The following is a 20,205-nucleotide window of genomic DNA, read 5'->3' on the forward strand; positions in this document are numbered from 1 at the left end:
GCATTGTGAAGGTTACACGCAGACTTACTATACCGACATTTTCATTACTGCAGTCCAGAGGGCTATAATAAGTTACATGTAACACTATGGACTGCAGAGGTCACCCGGAATTTATGGGCCCACCCCAAGGAAGGTGCAGTCATTTGTACTTAGTCTCTTACCTTACTAGCACCTGTGTCCGCAACCTTCTGACAAGTTAACATAACAAATCCAATACCAGAGAAGTAAGAATTACCAGAATTTATTTGGAAACGTAAATACAAACATTTCTTTATAGATAAATTACACCCAAGAACAAAAAAAACAGTGGAAAAAAACAAAGGCAAATTGGTAAAAGGAAAAAAAATAATGCACAAAATTTACATTTGGGATGCCTAAAAACAAAGTATGCTGGGAGAAGAGGTGACACAAACCATATAGGGGAACAGCAGGGACAACAGGTTATTACAGGGAAAGAAGGGCTACTTTCTTCCAAAAACAGCACCTTTTCTTTCTGCAGGATGTATAAGATATAGCAGCTCAATCCTAAAAAAATAAAATAAAACGAGCTGCAATACCATACACAACCTGTAGGCGGGTGCGACGCTGGTAGTAAAAGAAATCGGCCATGTTTTTCTGACTCTGGACATTCCCTTCAATTATTTGCATTGGACACCAACCACTGGGAAAACATGACCAGGGGGCCATATGTAGTGTTGTTTTATAGGACATCTCCCGAGAATACCTGTAAAACATAAATTCCTGAGTTTTTGCTTGTGTTTACTAAGTTTGGAGAAAATAATAGATTTAAAAAAACAAACAAAAAAAACAAACGACAGTCCCGTGCCTCTTATTAGTAGCGCCCCTTGATGTCCCGTGCCTCTTATTAGTAGCTCCCCTTGATGTCATGCATCGAGCTGCAGAATAATGACGTTGTGGGGTCTACTAATCCGGAGAAGGGCCAGAAATTCCGGCAGGTAGGAAGAGGTCGCCGGGCTCTAGTTTGGCGGCCACAAGTCCTGCAAATAACAAGTATGGCCGCCATTCCAACTCCCACAGCAATCTGTCAGAAAAAGATGACGGGAACCATGATTACTAATAATTTTTATGTAACTTTTAGGGGGAGATGCGCTTTATGAAATACATCGCACATCTACCTGCATCACCACCTACATGGATATGTATGAAGGCCTTAATGGTCCTGTGAACTACCACAGCTAGCATGGCATTGCTCCCAGCAAATTAAAGGTTAAACAGGCACAAGACATTAACCCACTCTGCACAGGAGGTTAGAGCAATAAGCAGATAAGCCCACACGGGTGCAAGTATAGGATTCGGGGGTCATACCCTGCTTCACAATTATTACAAAAGCACATATACAGTCATTAAGTTTACAACCTCACACAGACTTCTTGATCTTGTGAGAGAACGCGAGTACGGGGGAGATGTAACAAGGGGCACTGTATGGCGTCTCTGGCACATATAGAATATAGATAAGTCTCCATTTAGGATACAAGGACAGCAAGTAAAATACAACCTTTAGTGTAGGAGGAAGCACATATTAATATAGAGCCATTTCGGAGATCTCCCCAGATGTGATTATCAGTGGCCTGTGCGTCCCCTGATCACTAAGATTCTCTCATTCCCAGCAAGGCGTCAGGGAGACAGGAAGAATAAGAGAAAACCTAATATTTGTACATTATCCCTCCATATGAAATGCTAATCCTGGGCTGAAATCCATGCATCGAGGCCACGGACATGGTGGCTTCAGCTTCTGAGATTGCGGAGAAACTAAAAAGGCATTAGCAGTGCAATCCCGGGGGGCCAAGATTCTCCCATTATTTATTGGTGAAGGCCACATGTGATAAAGTGACCCCAGTGTACCCCAGGCAGAAGAGGGCAAAGCAGCGAGACTTCAGTTCCTCAGTGCAGCCAGTCTGAAAGAGAAAGAGACAAGAGTCAGAAACCACAAGTCATAAAGCTGTACCTGCTAGCTCGGGTCACGAATACTTGCAAACCTATCGAATCTGCAAATGTGTCTTTACATAGATGACCCATGTAATCAGACTCATGTCTGAAAGCTAGTTACATTGCTCCCACTGTGTATTAGCCATCCACTTTCCAAGCTGGGATTATAATTGATCCTGCAATGAAGAGTCACTTTGGGCACAATCTAGGTCATCCATTCCTGCCTTGATCTTACCTGCGTGACAGCTGGTCTTCCGGGGTGCGGGTGGAACTCTCTCCCACGGACGACGCTCCCTGGGGAAGCTGGTTCAGCTGATCCATGACTTCCAGTCCATTCTCCTCCGCGATCTGCAAGATCAAGTTATCCACCTGTTCCTGCGGAGTGGTCAGGGTCATAGCCGATCCCATAGAGTCTTCCATCACCTGTGAAAGACAAAGAGGTAAAAGGTTAGTGATAGAACATAAAGAAAGTGAAAATTATACCAAGGAGGTCTGTGAACCCAGACAATAAAGACGAATGTTTATCCTTAGCATAAGTGATGGTCAGACACCTGGCGTTTCCACTGATCTGATACTGAAGACTTATCCTAAGGATATTAATACCAGAAGGCCGTACAAGCCCATTAATCTGCATCTACAAATTCTGTCGACTTCCATGTTTCATTTGACCAAGGATCAAGAATTTTTCCTTTTTTGCAAATGAGTCATTGATTGCTCCGTACCAAAGGACGGCAACTTTACTGTGCGTGTAAGAGGTACAAACAGAGCAATACCCTGGTAGGGACTATGGGAGGCAGGTGTCTATAGCGCAGTGCCTGCAAACTGCTGGACATGACTGCCACTTAGTGGACATAAGCAGCGGTGCATGATAATAGATTGAGATATTATGCATATAGAGATATAATAATATTGAGATATTATGCTACATTGAGAACTCACCGACGTGTGAACATCCAAATTCTGAACCTGCTGCTCAAATTTATCCATAACAGCAGACACCTTCTGCAGGTCCATGGAGCCCAGCGCCTTGTCCAGAGCCTTTGTCACCTGAGCCATGTTCTTCGTCACCTAAGTGCAAAAAAAAAAAGGCAGAAAATGGAAAGAGGTCTTATTATTTATATGTCAATGACATATTAAATGAACAGTACATGGGATGTATTCATTTATATAATTGTCAATCCTAAAAAAAAAAAAAAAACTAAGATTTTACACATACGAATTCTACCGCTACCTAGTACAGTCTATAAGGCTGGTCCACACCAAATTGAGAAGACATGTCTGACATTGATCCAAGTGTTGATCAAGATCAGTAATGTCAATGAAAAAAAAAATTACAACAGCACTCAGAAGGTAGAAAAAATTTTTGTTTGTTTCTGATCAAAGAAAAATGGAAGACACTTGGGTGACACTCTGCACAAACTAACTGATGAAACTAGACGTCCAATAGGTGATCACTTATTGATTATGGGGGCTGACCATTGGGAGCTGCACTGTTCAACAGAACAGGCAACATTTATCATAGTTATAAAATGGAACAATGGGTCGGGTGACTGAACATCACTCCACTGATTCTTTATGGAGCTGCCCGGAAAAAGGTGAGTGCAGTGCTCAGCAGCCCCATATGGATAAAGTTCCTCATTCTGCAGATTGGTGTTGGTTCAAGCGCTTGGGTCCCCACTGATCAATAAGGCTACTTTCACACTAGCGTTAACTGCAATACGTCGCAAATGCGTCGTTTTGTCGAAAAAACGCATCCTGCAAAAGTGCTTGCAGGATGCGTTTTTTGAGCATTGACTAACATTAGCGACGCATTTGCGACGCATTGCCACACGTCGCAACCGTCGTGCGACGGTTGCGCCGTGTTGTGGCGGACCGTCGGGACCAAAAAACGTTACATGTAACGTTTTTTGCTCCCGACGGTCCGCTTTTTCCGACCGCGCATGCGCGGCCGGAACTCCGCCCCCACCTCCCCGCACTTCCCCGCACCTCACAATGGGGCAGCGGATGCGCTGGAAAAATGCATCCGCTGCACCCGTTGTGCGGCGGAGACAGCGCTAGCGTCGGGGACCTCGGCCCGACGCACTGCGACGGACCGAGCCCGACGCTAGTGTGAAAGAAGCCTAATTTATCACCTATCCTGTGGATAGGAGATAACTTCTCTTTTCCAGACAACTTCTTTAAGCTAGAACAATCCCATACTATGTGCCCCATTAGGCTGGCGTCCCATGTAGCGTTCAGAGCACCCATAGAGCGGCTGCTGGGGAGAGGTTTCCCAAAAGTATCAGTGGCTTTCTGCTGAAGTATAAATAAATTGTTAATGACTATGCGTTTTCTGCAAAACCGTCTGTCCATTAAAATTGTAAAGTGCTGCGGAATATTTTAAGCGTGCCCTAAAAACTCATTTGTTCAGATTGGCCTACCGCCTCAACGCATTAACCTAATTATCCCTGTGTGGCCTATTAATAAAAAAACAACAACATAATCACGTTCCTCCATCATGTTCTCATACACTTTATGCAGTTAATAGCCTCTGTGTCTGTACTGCTACACACTTAGGCTGTTAACTGGTTCATGCAGCTTTACATGAACACCCGAGCCTTACACTATGGCTGGTCCAAATAACTAAAGCAATTGTTACCATCCACCTCTCGTGTCTCCCCTTTTCCTCATAGTTTGTAAGCTTGCGAGCAGGGCCCTCATTCCTACTGGTATCTGTTTTGAACTGTGATTTCTGTTATGCTGTAATGTCTATTGTCTGTATAAGTCCCCTCTATAAGTTGTAAAGCGCTGCGGAATATGTTGGCGCTATATAAATAAAATTATTATTATTATTATATGGTGACGCTATAGAAATAAAATTATTACTAACAATAGGCAAGCTGGTCGCAATAATTTGTAATGATGCCATGGAAAGCGCTCTGAACATTACCTAAAAACTTTATGAAAGAAGGTGTGGTGCTGCAAAGCACATCTCACATTTTGGAAGATTTGTCACCACCATACAGTATATGATCATCAAATGATTTCAATAAGCAAAACCTATGAATTACTGAATATATATGTGCCCGCAGCTTGCACGGGTTGTGGCATTTGTATATATAACCCCTTAATTATAGCAGCAAAGTGTTAACATAATTGAAATGCTTACCTCTGACTTGCAATGGATTCTCCCCTAGTAGATTACAGCAGTGGCAATTGGACCAGGGCAGGGTTCACTTCTGCACCTGCAATCCTCTGCTGCTTACTAGGCCTCTAGCAATGTCTTGACACAGCGTGGACCTAGTAAGCAGCAGATGATTGCCGGAGCAGAAGTAAAGGCTGCCCTGGTCCAGCTGCCACAGAGGACCAAACAGGACCCCAGACCAGGGTACTTAGACTCAGTTTGTTCATCTCCAATGGCTGGGGTGAATTCATCAGTTTAGGGGTGCAGTCACATGGGTGTAAAATGGTCTGAAATTTGCTTTGCTCCCAACTGGGAGTGTCAGGACACATACCCCCTTCATGGTAACTGCTGTTTGCACTTTAGAGGCGACAGCGTCTACTCGGGAAGCCATCCGAAGCCAGTTCAGCCCCTCGTTCTTCTTCCTGATTGCATTCTCGGCATACACACGGGCAACATCCACATTCTTCTGCTGCAGAGCCTGTGCGATGGGGAGGAATGAAGACAATGCTCAGAATTAACAAACACACCGAACCGTAATCGCTGACATACAAACTGCTGAAAGATTAGACAAGTGGAATTCAGGTCTAGGAGAATCCTTTGTAAACATGAGACCGCAGGGGGCCACTCCACACCCAGAATGGGGGGGCGCACCATGCACCCAGAAAATGATGTACAACAGAAAGCACGTTAACTCTGTCGGCACCATTATAGTTATGGTCCCGTCTGCAAATATGCCTGAATCCCGTTCTGCGAGGGTTCGAATGTAAGCCCTGAAGGGACCAACAAACGGGTACCAAAATGAAGTTTGAGAGCACCCTTACAAAAAATTTTAACAGCTCTAGAGTATGTTTCACAATTAACTGCCCAGTAGGGGGCTCTGTAGCTTCAGTTTGCACACCAATATAACACCACCACTAAAATTACCTTCTTAACTTTGGCGTTTTCAGTATTGGAGTCCTTCTCTGCCTTCTTTGCCAGCTTCTCCAGCTGCTTGGCCGTGAACTGAAAGGAAGCAAAAAATGAGAGATGAGCCTAAATGTGCCCACAAGAGTCAGAAAAGTCGAGAATTCCAGTGTAAAAGGCGAAAGACACTCACCTTCAACTGGAACAACGTGTCTGCAAAGGAAACAGAAGGTGGCAGGTTAGTGCTGATGATTGCATTGCAAACGTAGTAAAGATGCTGCTAAAGATTTCAGAGCAGAGAAGCAGGAGAAGTGGGTTGCTGATTATTCTGGGGCAGAATATGATGAGATGCCGCCTGCTGCCCCTCCGGCATACACTGCACAGGGGTAACTCCAGCCATGATCAATTATCTTCCCAATCAATCAAAGCATTTCCTTCACTTACTAAAAGGGCTCTGGAAAACAAAAAACTTGCCATGGGCGACAGGGCCACTTGTCCTTTAGGGTATGTGCACACGTCCGGATTTCTTGCAGAAATTTCCTGAAGAAAACCGGAAATTTTCTGCAAGAAATCCGCATTTTTTTTTGCGTTTTTTTTGCGTTTTTTTTTTTTAGCATTCTGCAAGCGTAAGGCAGAATGCTAAAGTTTTCCAAGCGATCTGTAGCATCGCTTAGAAAACTGATTGACAGGTTGGTCACACTTGTCAAACATAGTGTTTGACAAGTGTGACCAACTTTTTACTATAGATGCTGCCTATGCAGCATCAATAGTAAAAGATAGAATGTTTAAAAATAATAAAAAAAATTTAAAAAAAAGGTTATACTCACCTGCAGACAGCCGATCTCCTCGGCGGCGTCCGTTCCTATAGATGGTTTGTGTGTGAAGGACCTTCGATGACGTCGCGGCTTGTGATTGGTCGCGTGAGCGGTCACATGAGCGGTCACGCGACCAATCACAAGACCGCGACGTCATCGCAGGTCCTTCACCACACCATCTATAGGAACGGAAGCGGCAGCATGCACCGGAGAGGCGGGAACACTCCTGGGGCCATCAGATGGTGAGTATATGACTATTTTTTATTTTAATTCTTTTTTTTTTTTACCAATTTTATGGTGCCCAGTCCGTGGAAGAGAGTCTCCTCTCCTCCACCCTGGGTACCAACCGCACATAATCTGCTTACTTCCCGCATGGTGTGCACAGCCCCGTGCGGGAAGTAAGCAGATCAATGCACTCCTAGGTGTGCGGAATCCCCGCAATTTTAATGAACATGTTGCTTTTTTTTCCGCAATGCGATTTTTTTGCGGAAAAAAATGCAACATTTGCACAAATTTTTATAGCGAAAAAACGCGAAAAATCCTGAACGTGTGCATATGGCCTTACAGCTTTCATTCCTTACAGTCAGTAAATAGAAACATTCTTGTTTCCATCCGGTGACTAAAACCCCCCACAGACCTTATACCTCTCACAGCTGAAGCTTTGTCACTTTTAGGGAAGAATTAGAAGCCCATATAACTTGGACGAAGATCACAACGCTAGGACTGGCCAGCGGCTCTCCCGGCCCGCGTGTGACAGCTGCATAGAAATACATGCCGTCATGCTTAGGTCAGGAAAGCCGGTGGCCAGTCTGAGGTTATCTGTGTCGGTCTCAGCTGAGTGAGGAGCCCAGACTGTAGCAAAAACTCAGCTGTGAGAAGTATCGGGACAGCATCGGTTCTTATGTGAACTCTTTATACTTCTGACATCAATGTCAGATCCCATAAGAGGAGATGATGGGTCACGTGACATTTCCTCTGTAAGAAGATTGCATAACACTCCGGTTGTAGCCCTGTATGTTCACACCTTCCATTACTCAGGTGCTTGAGGCGTGGCTGCAGCAGTCACAAGACCTGGGAGGGTCAGTATGATAACCGGTGACAGTCCGATGACGTCACCACCGCTGAGGCAACATAGTAAAGCCAGAAAATTCCCAGCCTGTCATACAGGATCTGTACAGAGGTGGTAAAATAACATAGGGTGTTGTCAATCAAATGTACCTGTCCACATGTGACAAGACTGGCGGACGGTCCCCGAGTCCCCTGTGTGAAGTAAGTGTGACCACAGACCAAGAGAGGTGGACGGATCTACAGCCAGGCATTGCCACAACCGCTCCATTCGGGGGATCCCAGCGGTCAGACCACCAGCGATCACACAGTCATTACGTGCTGACAACCCCTTTAAAGAGTACCCACCAAGCTTCGAATTAACAGGGTTCTATCACCCAATCCCCAAGAGAAATGTCTGCTCACTAAGAACACTAGCCTGGGGGTCCTCATCTTGTTTTTTGGGGGTGAGTGGCACGGGTCGAGCTTCATCTTCATCTGGCGGAGAAAACTGTGCGATGTATCCAGGAACGGACTGGGGCTGAAATTCAGCCCTGGCATTTGAAATCACACAGGCCCATGCTGTCCTCGTCACCAAGCACTAGATGGGATATATTACTAATATTACCCTGGATAGAGGGAAAACAAGATTTACTACAAGACCAATATGTCTCATGATACCCGTGGCCTGCTGGGTAAGTAAAGGAGTCAGCGACTTTGTGCTCTGTCACAACTCTTAACAGTAGGGGTGTCCTGATAACACACATTTTGTTAACAATGCAGCAGCAAGGCAGCCCACAACCAGACAGGCCCTTCTGGCATTTGCCAGAATTGCCAAATGGCCAGTCCGGCCCTGGATGTATCCCAAAAAAGTGAGAAAGAACAGGGAATCAGGACCCCAGCTCTAACCAGTGAGGGTCTTTGATACCGAAGTCCCTTAAATCAAATCGCATTATATTCAGGGAACCATGAGGGCAGTCAGTGTCATACATGTAGTACGGGAAGGGGGGTCCTGAGCGGAGGACAACCTACAGTTTAGACGTTTGTGCAGAGGGATTATTTCCTTAAAGAGATCAGTCAAGATAATGCGGAGCGCATCTTCTTTAAGGTGCAATCCTCCCTTTAAATTTTAAAGGGTTATTCTGATGACACAATTTGCTTCCCAATTATTATTTTTGCACGCTCAATTTTAGACTTTAAAACCCAGTCAGGTGTAGTTTCCTCCCTCCCAATCATGTCAGCAAAGGGGCCGGACCCCCGACTGCTCCACACCAGCCAGGTGGAGTTTCCTCCCTCCCAATCATGTCGGCCAAGGGGCCGGACCCCCGACTGCTCCACACCAGCCAGGTGGAGTTTCCTCCCTCCCAATCATGTTGGCCAAGGAGCCGGACCCCAACTGCTCCACACCAGCCACGTGGAGTTTTCTCCCTCCCAATCGTGTCGGCCAAGGTGCCGGACCCCCGACTGCTCCACACCAGCCACGTGGAGTTTTCTCCCTCCCAATCGTGTCGGCCAAGGTGCCGGACCCCCGACGGCTCCACACCAGCCAGGTGGAGTTTCCTCCCTCCCAATCATGTCGGCCAAGGAGCCGGACCCCAGACTGCTCCACACCAGCCAGGTGGAGTTTCCTCCCTCCCAATCATGTTGGCCAAGGAGCCGGACCCCAACTGCTCCACACCAGCCACGTGGAGTTTCCTCCCTCCCAACCGTGTCGGCCAAGGAGCCGGACCCCAGACTGCTCCACACCAGCCACGTGGAGTTTTCTCCCTCCCAATCGTGTCGGCCAAGGTGCCGGACCCCCGACTGCTCCACACCGGTCAGGTGTAGTTTCCTCCCTCCCAATCGTGTCGTCCAAAGGGCCGGACCCCCGACTGCTCCACACAAAAACCAGCCTGGCTCTGGGTAAACTACTTAGGGGGGAGAGCAGGGCATGCTGGGATTTGTAGCTCTCATTATAACCAGAGGTAGAACACTGGGGTCAAATTTGATCGGAATGATGTCCCGTCCGCTGCCAATCACAAGCCTCGGTGTCAGGTTACTGTAGAACCAGATGTCACCACTTCTTGTCCCCACAGAGACCACCAGAGGGGGCTACACTGGGATCACAACGGTCAGAGCTGCAGTCAGACCCCAGACAGTGTACAGAGCCCAAATCACAGACTAAAGTAGTATCCTGGTAACAAGCTGCAAAACAAAGGGGGCAAATTTCTGAGGTCACATGACGAAAGTCGCCCTGTCCTGGGCAGGGAGAAAACAATGTGCCCAGTACATGCTGCCGCCTGCAGGGGGCCCCCAGTCCAAGGTCACACACATCAGCGCCCCCCTGGTCCCTTCTCTCCCCTCCGGTTCTCACCGTCCATCCCGAGCTGTTCTCACCGCAGCAGAACACCAGCGACACTTCCGGGTTCTGTCTACTGCGCTCCCTCCCAACTCGCGCGCTGAAATGACGTCACTCACTCCTGAGACCCGGTCAAGTGAGCTCAGCTTTACGACAACGCATCACATGACCTGCCTCGCAGTCACGTGGTGCCTGACAATAACGTGTGACGTCACCAAGCAACAGTTATGGGGCCCTCACACTCCCAGGGGCCCCTCTTCTATCTACATTTTTCCTAGTCTGTTTTACATTTGTGCCAATTCTTTTGTTCTAGATTTTATATATATTTATATATTGGCCGCTTTTAGGGTTTCTAGGTTTTCCCCTTATTCATCCTTTGCCAATTTTCAAAGAGTCATAAAATTTGTTGCATATTTACTCCATTCCCTATTTATATTTTGACTCTTTTTACTCTAAAAACTTGCAAAAACAAAATGAAAAATACAAACCATTTTTTATTTTGCACAAAATTCATAACCCCTGTTCACCATTTTGAAAAATATGGCTCCAAAATGTTTGTGTTTATCTATAGGTACCGTATACTATCCCACATTCTATATAGCCATGCTCCCACCAGTGTCCCCCAGTAGCTTCACTGGTTACTGCTGCTTTCTCCCAGTGCCCCTGTAATTACTACTTGCAGCCACCAGAGGGCGCCCGCATTCCATCTCTTCCTTACACTCTGGAGCGAACAGGCCGCAGAGCCTCGGACTTTCCTGCAGGCCGGAGCCGTGTAAAGCGCCTTCCGTGCATAATGGCCGATACCACAGCGGAGCCGGAGCCAGAACTGGAGCAAATCCGGCTGAAAAGCGCCAGAGAGGAGAAATTTCTCCCAGTGCCGGAGGGAGACCGGGTGAGCAGGGGATGATGGGTCCCTGGTGATGATGTGGTTCTACTGCTCAGCAGGGGGCTGCGTACTGTTTACATGGTCACCATTTATTTGGGGTAATTTTAGCGCACAATGGCCATTATAAGCACTAAGATTTTAGTCTGAGACAGTGCAGGGCGCCACCTGCTGGTGGGAACATCAGGAAAAACTGGGAAGGCTGCTGAAGACGCCGCAGTGGTGAGACTTCCGCACTGGCCGGTGATATATAGTTACATAGGTTGGAAAAAAGACCCTGGTCCATCAAATTCAACCTTTCATGAGGTAGTAATGGCTTACTACCTCTCTTGGTCCCCGTTGCTCCCAGTACATATACCTGCGGTCGCCAGTGCTCCCAGTAGGGACGGCTGCGGTCCCCACTGTTCCCAGTACGGATGCTGCTCCCAGTAGGGACGCCTGCGGTCCCCACTGTTCCCAGTACGGATGCTGCTCCCAGTAGGGACGCCTGCGGTCCCCACTGTTCCCAGTACGGATGCTGCTCCCAGTAGGGACGCCTGCGGTCCCCACTGTTCCCAGTACGGATGCTGCTCCCAGTAGGGACGCCTGCGGTCCCCACTGTTCCCAGTACGGATGCTGCTCCCAGTAGGGACGCCTGCGGTCCCCACTGTTCCCAGTACGGATGCTGCTCCCAGTAGGGACGCCTGCGGTCCCCACTGTTCCCAGTACGGATGCTGCTCCCAGTAGGGACGCCTGCGGTCCCCACTGTTCCCAGTACGGATGCTGCTCCCAGTAGGGACGCCTGCGGTCCCCACTGTTCCCAGTACGGATGCTGCTCCCAGTAGGGACGCCTGCGGTCCCCACTGTTCCCAGTACGGATGCTGCTCCCAGTAGGGACGCCTGCGGTCCCCACTGTTCCCAGTACGGATGCTGCTCCCAGTAGGGACGCCTGCGGTCCCCACTGTTCCCAGTACGGATGTTGCTCCCAATAGGGACGCCTGCGGTCCCCACTGTTCCCAGTACGGATGCTGCTCCCAGTAGGGACGCCTGCGGTCCCCACTGTTCCCAGTACGGATGCTGCTCCCAGTAGGGACGCCTGCGGTCCCCACTGTTCCCAGTACGGATGCTGCTCCCAGTAGGGACGCCTGCGGTCCCCACTGTTCCCAGTACGGATGCTGCTCCCAGTAGGGACGCCTGCGGTCCCCACTGTTCCCAGTACGGATGTTGCTCCCAGTAGGGACGCCTGCGGTCCCCACTGTTCCCAGTACGGATGCTGCTCCCAGTAGGGACGCCTGCGGTCCCCACTGTTCCCAGTACGGATGCTGCTCCCAGTAGGGACGCCTGCGGTCCCCACTGTTCCCAGTACGGATGCTGCTCCCAGTAGGGATGCCTGCGGTCCCCACTGCTCCCAGTACGGATGCCTGCAGTCCCCACTACTCCCAGTATGGATGCCTGCGGTCCTTGATAGGGAGAGGCCTGACTAGTCCAAGGCCGACCCTTGCGTCTTGTCTCTGCACTAATTCCCTTGACGGATAGGTCTCTCCCTATACATAGCTGTTTGTTTTTTTCAGGTTCCCTTTAAGTGAGCGCTGGTACACTGTAACGCCCTGCTGCTGTATATTATCATGTGTGACATTTTGGATCCCATATAATTAATAGAAATTTTTTTTACAGCTCGGGCAATGTCGAAGCGTAAAGGAATTTGAGAAGTTAAACCGAATAGGCGAAGGCACCTACGGCATCGTGTGTAAGTATTCACACCCTACGGGGACGTCGTCAGGCCTGCACTGGTCTATACATAACTCTTGTGATGTGTCCCATCACCCCTTCACCTTGTTATCTGTGCCCCGAGCTTCCGTTTTGCTTGCAGATCGCGCCAGAGACACCAGGAATAATGAAATCGTGGCGCTGAAGAAAGTTCGGATGGATAAAGAAAAGGACGGTGAGTGGTTTCCCACGACGCGAGGACGGACAGGATCGGGGGGTGTAGAATTACATGCAGGAATTTCTGCTTCTGCCACATTAATGGAGACGTGCCCATGCAAAACAAGCTTCATTCAGAGGAAGGGAGTGGATCTCACTGCAAGACATCTGCAGGATTTCTGGCACTTCTTGTCTCCTGAATGAGGCGTCTGTCTTATAGCAAAAAAGTAAAGGGTGGTGGGTACAAGCTTCACCTATGAAGCACACTGGGTCCCCAGCCAGAGTCACTGCAGGGCCGGCCAACTGGTAAGGCAATGGTCATACGCCGAAGCCTCTCCTAGATCTTTACTCTTCATTCTTGTCTTGGCATCTGAGCCTCCCTGCAGGGTCTTTGACCATCAGATCGAGACCTATAATTCTTGTCATCAGCCGGGACGTCCTCACCCTCTACTTCATGTTTCTCTCGTACAGAGATATCCTTAAGGTTTCTTGACATGAATGTTGCAATGGCTTTAAAGACAGTTTTCAAGCTTGGGATAGGTCATCAATATCAGATCATGTGGGGGTCTACACCCGGCACCCCCCACTAAGTGCTGTGAGTGTGTGCTGTGCATCACTGACGTGTCATTATGTTGCAGGAATCCCTATTAGCAGCCTCCGAGAGATCACGCTGCTGTTAAAGCTCAGACATCCCAACATAGTGGAGCTGAAGGAAGTGGTCGTTGGGAATCATCTAGAGAGGTAAGGATAACACCGTCGTGTGCGAGGTGAGGATAACACCGTCGTGTGCGAGGTGAAGATAACCCTGTCGTTTGCCTCCCTTTGCCGGTTATTATAATGACGCTATTTGTATGGTTTTTGCAGCATTTTCCTAGTCATGGGTTACTGCGAGCAAGACTTGGCCAGTCTCCTGGAAAACATGCAGACTCCATTCTCTGAAGCTCAGGTACGGATGTAGTGATATATATACAACAAATCACTGACTCGCCACGTTAAAGTATAGTCATGATGCTGCCTCTACTTGTTTTCTGGAAACCATCACCAAGCAGGCTGATATTTTTTTTTCTATGAATTTGTTTTTCTACTTATGATTCCTTTAAATAAATGTTGTCTTAGATGGGAAACCTGTGTCCTTATGCTACACTCGGGACCCCTATCTATTACCCCAGAATGGATCAGTCATCAATTACCTGGTCAAATGTGGCGCTGTGTAATGGTAGCTTTCCTTACAGTGACAGCGACTTGTCTGACCACCCACAGTTTACCCTGCTGGGGTTTCAGCAACCTAAAATCCAGGACTAGAGATGATCAGTAAGATTGCCGGTACCCAGGCTCCACTTTCCGGGGCACCTCACTTACTTTTAATACTTCGACGTCGTGGAGCAATGCTTATCAAGACGTCACGTGAGGCTTAGAAAGCAATCAAGGCGCCCATGAGATGCCAAGCTTAGGGTGCTGGATCCAGTAATGAAGGACCAGAGGCTGGAACTGGGAACCGCAAATTGTTTTTGATCATCTCAACCTAGAGCAATCCGTCATCTATTTATAGCGAACAGTCATTAACAGGTTAATCAAAGATAGAGCCTCAGATTCTTTGCGCACAATAACGTTATTAGATTCTTGTAATTTACTATTATTTTTACGACTTCCTGTTTTTTCTCTATACACAGGTGAAATGCATATGCTTCCAGCTTCTCACCGGCCTCCAGTATCTGCACGAAAACTTCATAGTGCACAGGTAAGGAATTCGTTTTATAGACCCTTAAAGGGGTAATCTTGTTTTAGGATCTGCCATGAATGTCTGATAGAACAAGGCTCCATCGATGGGACCTACGTCTAGCTGGACAGCACCTATCTTCAAAATGGGGGTCCCCCTTCCCTCATCCTGTCCAGTCTTGTATTATTAGGGTTATCTCCCTTCCATCTTCCATTTTTTTATTATTTGAATGACCTGTGAAATTCTCTAAAGCTGACATTCACTACTCTACGTCCATAGCAGGTATCAGGAGTAGTGATGAGCGAACATGCTGGGATAAGGTGTTATCTGCCATGCTCGGGTGCTAACCGAGTGTCCTCTGCGTGTGGCTGTTAGGCAATCTCTGCATGTTTTGCACCGACAGCTGCAGGGACTCGGACACATTATTTGAACACCCCGAAGACACTCAGCACCCGAGCATGGCGGATAACACCTTATCCCGGCACGTTCGCTCATCACTAACCAGAGGACAGTGGTTTTCTGTACTTTGGATGTGAATAGAGACCAAAAATGTTGACCCTTGGTTGATTTGCCTCCTGTTACCGTTATTGAATATGTTGGAGGTTCTCGTCGTCCTCACTTTTGTATGTTCCTCGGGCAGGGATCTGAAGGTCTCCAACCTGCTGATGACTGATAAAGGCTGTGTGAAGATCGGTAAAACACAGTTTCTTCTTTTTTTTTCATGTAAAATATTCTTTTTTTGCATTAACCAAACCAACCGATTGATTATTTTTCCTTTTGCAGCCGACTTTGGACTTGCTCGGGCATACAGCGTTCCTGCAAAGCAGATGACCCCAAAAGTAGTGACTCTTTGGTGAGTAGCGTCCTGTGTATCAGGCAGGAAATATAATCCAGCGGACATAAGATGTGATCCCGGTCTACGAGTGAGCTTGTTCCAGCAGAGAAATAGTAATTTTCCAGAGCTTTTCTCAGCTAATTTCTGACCACATGACGGTTCAGATCCTTTTGATGTGGTCTGTGGTCATAAATCAGCTGAGAAATCATATAATAGAGTGACAAACTCCCATTAGGACATGTGCACACGGTGTCTGTAAGACATGTTTTCCTTCGGCGAAAACTCTCGGTAATACGCCAGTCTTTGCCGCCGCTGCTATCTTTGCTATGTATTTTTTAAGCAGACGGCTTCATTTGGAAGAACACTTCTGACCTCGTGATAGTTTCCAAACCCTGAAAAAGCTAGAAAAAATTACGGGGCTTAAAGCAGAACATGCATTTAAGTAACTAGAAAAATAATAATTGTCCCCAAAAGTTTCCATTGATCCTTTAAGGGTTGTTTTAATTGCGTTTTGCTTTACCGATGACTTTTATACATTTTTGAGCTTCTTCTTCTTCTTCTGGGATTGCAGGTACCGGGCCCCTGAGCTGCTTTTGGGAAGCACGACGCAGACGACGGCCATTGATATGTGGTACGTGTCACATTGTAAACTCTCTTGTTCCAGCACCTCCTGGCTTGGTGCAGGGTCTGCCCCACGGAGCCTCCATTAATGGGGGTCTCACCGGTTGCTGCAGAAGGCTGTTCCCAGTAACGCTGTGGCTCTTGCAGGGCGGTGGGATGTATCCTGGCCGAGTTGCTGGCTCACAAGCCTTTATTACCCGGAACGTCAGAAATCCAGCAGATCGATTTAATCATACAACTATTGGGGACGCCCAGTGAAGCCATCTGGCCTGTACGTATGCGGGTTTCTTTGTAGTCGTACTTTTATCACTTTTGATATTTTCCTTTTTCTTAGGCGTCTGATTTTTTTTTTGCAGGGTTTCTCCAAGTTACCCCTTGTCGGTCAATACACGGTGCGCAAGCAGCCATACAACAATATGAAGCATAAGTTTCCCTGGCTGTCAGAAGCCGGCCTCCGACTTCTCAATTTCCTATTTATGTACGATCCCAAAAAGAGGTAAGAAGAGGATTTTTGGATAGAGATGCCCCTGATATACAGAACATGGACCCATCCTTGTCTCTTCTCTCCATGTCAGGGCTACGGCAGAAGACAGCCTGGCAAGTTCCTACTTCAAGGAGAAGCCTTTACGTAAGACATTTGTCACTCAACTGCTCTGAATGTTAATCCTAATGAGTGATTGTTTTAAAAGGGTTCTTTCCCCAAAATCATAAGTTATCCACTGCCCTTGTCCTGGGATTCCTGGGACATCCGCTCCGTGCATAGTCTATGGGAAAGCCAAAAAATCCTGCTAAAGCCCATTAGATGATTGTAGCGGAGGTCCAGCCTCTAGAGCCCGGTCACCTATGGGTGGGGGATCACTTAGGATTCAGGGAACAGACTGCGAGTAGAGATCTCACAAATCAGGAATACTAACACAAAGTGAAGTAAGAATGGCGGAAGGTTTTACTGTCCACAGAGCGCGGGGATTATACAGTGCACCAGTTCTGGTATACACTGGACTTTTATTTTCCCTGGTACTGAAGAGGTTAACCCTCAGATGTGTTGGCACAATGCTGCCATAGCCTTCACCAAAGGGAGCCGTGCCGCTCAATGCCGGAGGGTACTCTGTAATTATATCGTGTTCTCTCCAGTCATAGAGACTGCGTGCAGGACTCTCTCTATAGACTGCACTCGGGACGCTCTCTATAGACCGCACGCGGGACGCTCTATAGACCGCACACGGGACGCTCTATAGACCGCACGCGGGACGCTCTCTTTAGACCGCACGCGGGACGCTCCCTATAGACCGCATGCGGGACGCTCTCTATAGGCTGCACGCGGGACGCTCTCTATAGGCTGCACGCGGGACGCTCTCTATAGGCTGCACGCGGGACGCTCTCTATAGGCTGCACGCGGGACGCTCTCTATAGGCTGCACGCGGGACGCTCTCTATAGGCTGCACGCGGGACGCTCTCTATAGGCTGCATGCGGGACGCTCTATAGGCTGCACGCGGGACGCTCTCTATAGACTGCACGCGGGACACTATAGACTGTACACGGGACGCTCTCTATAGACTGCACGCAGGACGCTCTCTATAGACTGCACGCGGGACACTATAGACTGTACACGGGACGCTCTCTATAGACTGCACGTGGGACGCTCTCTATAGACTGCACGCGGGACCCTCTCTATAGACTGCACGCGGGACACTATAGGCTGCACTCGGGACGCTCTCTATAGGCTGCACACGAACACTATAGACTGCACACGGGACGCTCTCTTTAGGCTGCACTCGGGACGCTCCCTATAGACTGCACATGGAACGCTCCCTATAGGCTGCATGCGGGACGCTCCCTATAGGCTGCATGCGGGACGCTCCCTATAGGCTGCATGTGGGACGCTCTCAATAGGCTGCACGCGGGACGCTCTATAGACTGCACACGAGACGCTCTCTATGGACTGCACATGGGACGCTCTATAGACTGCACACGGAACGCTCTCTTTAGACCGCACGCGGGACGCTCCCTATAGACCGCATGCGGGACACTCTCTATAGACCGCACTCGGGACGCTCTCTATAGACCGCACTCGGGACGCTCTCTATAGACCGCACACGGGACGCTCTGTATAGACCGCACACGGGACGCTCTGTATAGACCGCACACGGGACGCTCTGTATAGACCGCACACGGGACGCTCTGTATAGACCGCACACGGGACGCTCTGTATAGACCGCACACGGGACGCTCTGTATAGACCGCACACGGGACGCTCTGTATAGACCGCACACGGGACGCTCTGTATAGACCGCACACGGGACGCTCTGTATAGACCGCACACGGGACGCTCTGTATAGACCGAACGTGACGGACCCTCGCTTTAGACTACATGGGGTGGACCCTCCCTTTAGACTGCATGTGGCAGACCCTCGCTCTACAGTCTACCTCCATCCAGCACGTTTTATCTCTGCCCCATGATTTTATCTTGAGCTTCTCCAGAGTAGAACACTGTCGTAGCCTGGTCCTGCATCCAGGTCAGACATTATGGCAGCCGGACCAGAGCCCTGTGACCCTCCTGCCTCCCGCCGGCCTCCTCTGATTAGCAAATTATTGGGTTAATCCACCATGAATTTGTAGGACAGACGTGGGCACGGCGTCTCATTGTATGATCCCTGTTTGTTTGTAGCCTGTGAGCCGCAGCTGATGCCGACCTTTCCACATCACCGCAACAAGAGAGTGAGCAGCTCGGGCGTGGAGAGCCAGGCGAAACGCTGCAAGCAGTGACCGCACCGCGGGACACACGCTACGCGAGACTCTGCAGCAGGCTGCATGGCGGAGCCCCGGATCATCATCAGCCCGGTACAGCGGGATCATGGACGGGTGACCCCACTGTATGTGACCAAGAAAGGGGCAGCACCAGGTGACGGGGACACGTTCACCCCCCCCCCGCTGGGGGCAAAGCAAGAGTGCTAAAATCTCATATATAATAATATTTAAATTACATCACTAGAGATTATAAAGAGCCCAAATATCTCTGCGCTTCTAATAGACTTTTAGCCAGGGCAGGGGGCGGCAGAGCGGCAGCCAGAACACGCGGTGCTGGTGCCGACTCTCCCTTCTCCCCCTGCTGGGACACAGTGATGCCCCTGCTCACAGCCTCACTGGTGCCGGCCGGAATGTGACTGTGACTGCTGAGGTGGAGCGGCGGCGCCCTGTGTCCCGACCCTGGGTCCTGTCCGCACATTGCTGGCCTGGAGGACTCGCAGACAGTAGAGCAGTACATACACAGTAAGTAGTGTACTGTCTGTCTTTAATGATCTCCCTCCTTGCTCCTGCCCGCGCGCTGCCTGCTGCACAGCTCAGTCTGTGACCTCACCCCTTCCCTCACATTCCTCAGCATCGTTTCTGCCTGTAGTGCCTGAGGCTGGAGGAGCCATGAAAACACAGTCAGCAGCCCTTGATGTTTGATCTTTGCTCCCGGCAGACGGCCTCAGAGAGTGAGTGGTGGGGGTGGGGTATAATACACCCCCACTCACTCTATCTGGGTCCAAGGAGCAAACATTGCCAGTGCTGGTGTGTGTGCATGCGCGGAGCTGTATGTGTGTGCGGGCAGCAGAGCTGAATGTGTGTGGGGGCAGCTTCGCTGTATGTGTGTGGGGGCAGCGGAGCTGTATGTGTGTGGGGGCAGCGGAGCTGTATGTGTGTGGGGGCAGCGGAGCTGTATGTGTACGGGCAGCGGAGCTGTATGTGTGTGGGGGCAGCGGAGCTGTATGTGTACGGGCAGCGGAGCTGTATGTGTGTGGGGGCAGCGGAGCTGTATGTGTGTGGGGGCAGCGGAGCTGTATGTGTGTGCGGGCAGCGGAGCTGTATGTGTGTGCGGGCAGCGGAGCTGAATGTCTGTGGGGGCAGCGGAGCTGAATGTGTGTGGGGGCAGCGGTGCTGTATGTGTGTGGGGGCAGCGGAGCTGTATGTGTGTGGGGGCAGCGGAGCTGTATGTGTGTGGGGGCAGCGGAGCTGTATGTGTGTGGGGGCAGCGGAGCTGTATGTGTGTGGGCAG

At 49.3% G+C, this 20,205-nt stretch overlaps 2 protein-coding genes across 2 annotated transcripts; one reads left to right on the forward strand and one right to left on the reverse strand.

Moving 5' to 3' along the window:
- Positions 1–225: 225 nt before the first annotated feature.
- CHMP1A (charged multivesicular body protein 1A) lies at positions 226–10,395 on the reverse strand. Its single transcript, XM_077288455.1, has 7 exons — positions 10,226–10,395; positions 6,207–6,226; positions 6,035–6,112; positions 5,442–5,588; positions 2,887–3,015; positions 2,183–2,370; positions 226–1,916 (listed from the first exon to the last, which is right to left on the reverse strand). The coding sequence occupies exons 1-7, from the start codon at positions 10,230–10,232 to the stop codon at positions 1,895–1,897; spliced, it is 591 nt and encodes a 196-aa protein (XP_077144570.1). The 5' UTR covers positions 10,233–10,395; the 3' UTR covers positions 226–1,894.
- A 442-nt stretch (positions 10,396–10,837) lies between these two features.
- Positions 10,838–19,181, forward strand: CDK10 (cyclin dependent kinase 10). Its single transcript, XM_077288454.1, has 13 exons — positions 10,838–11,102; positions 12,747–12,819; positions 12,943–13,014; positions 13,634–13,736; positions 13,860–13,941; positions 14,666–14,733; positions 15,353–15,405; positions 15,496–15,565; positions 16,119–16,178; positions 16,316–16,439; positions 16,525–16,664; positions 16,744–16,796; positions 18,835–19,181. Exons 1-13 carry the CDS (start codon positions 11,004–11,006, stop codon positions 18,930–18,932), a joined length of 1,095 nt encoding a protein of 364 aa, XP_077144569.1. The 5' UTR covers positions 10,838–11,003; the 3' UTR covers positions 18,933–19,181.
- Positions 19,182–20,205: the final 1,024 nt, after the last annotated feature.

This window comes from Ranitomeya variabilis, chromosome 2 (genome assembly GCF_051348905.1).
Source record: "Ranitomeya variabilis isolate aRanVar5 chromosome 2, aRanVar5.hap1, whole genome shotgun sequence".
In the NCBI taxonomy this organism is placed as follows: domain Eukaryota; kingdom Metazoa; phylum Chordata; class Amphibia; order Anura; family Dendrobatidae; genus Ranitomeya; species Ranitomeya variabilis.

Coding starts and splice junctions, on each gene's coding strand:
- CHMP1A (XM_077288455.1), bottom strand. Junction 3,016..5,441: donor CAGCAGTTACCATGAAGGGG/GTATGTGTCCTG, acceptor TTTTGCACTTAG/GTGACGAAGAACATGGCTCA. Junction 2,371..2,886: donor ATTTGGATGTTCACACGTCG/GTGAGTTCTCAA, acceptor TGTCTTTCACAG/GTGATGGAAGACTCTATGGG.
- CDK10 (XM_077288454.1), top strand. CDS start 11,004: ATGGCCGATACCACAGCGGAGCCGGAGCCAGAACTGGAGCAAATCCGG. Junction 15,566..16,118: donor CCAAAAGTAGTGACTCTTTG/GTGAGTAGCGTC, acceptor CTGGGATTGCAG/GTACCGGGCCCCTGAGCTGC. Junction 16,797..18,834: donor CTTCAAGGAGAAGCCTTTAC/GTAAGACATTTG, acceptor GTTTGTTTGTAG/CCTGTGAGCCGCAGCTGATG.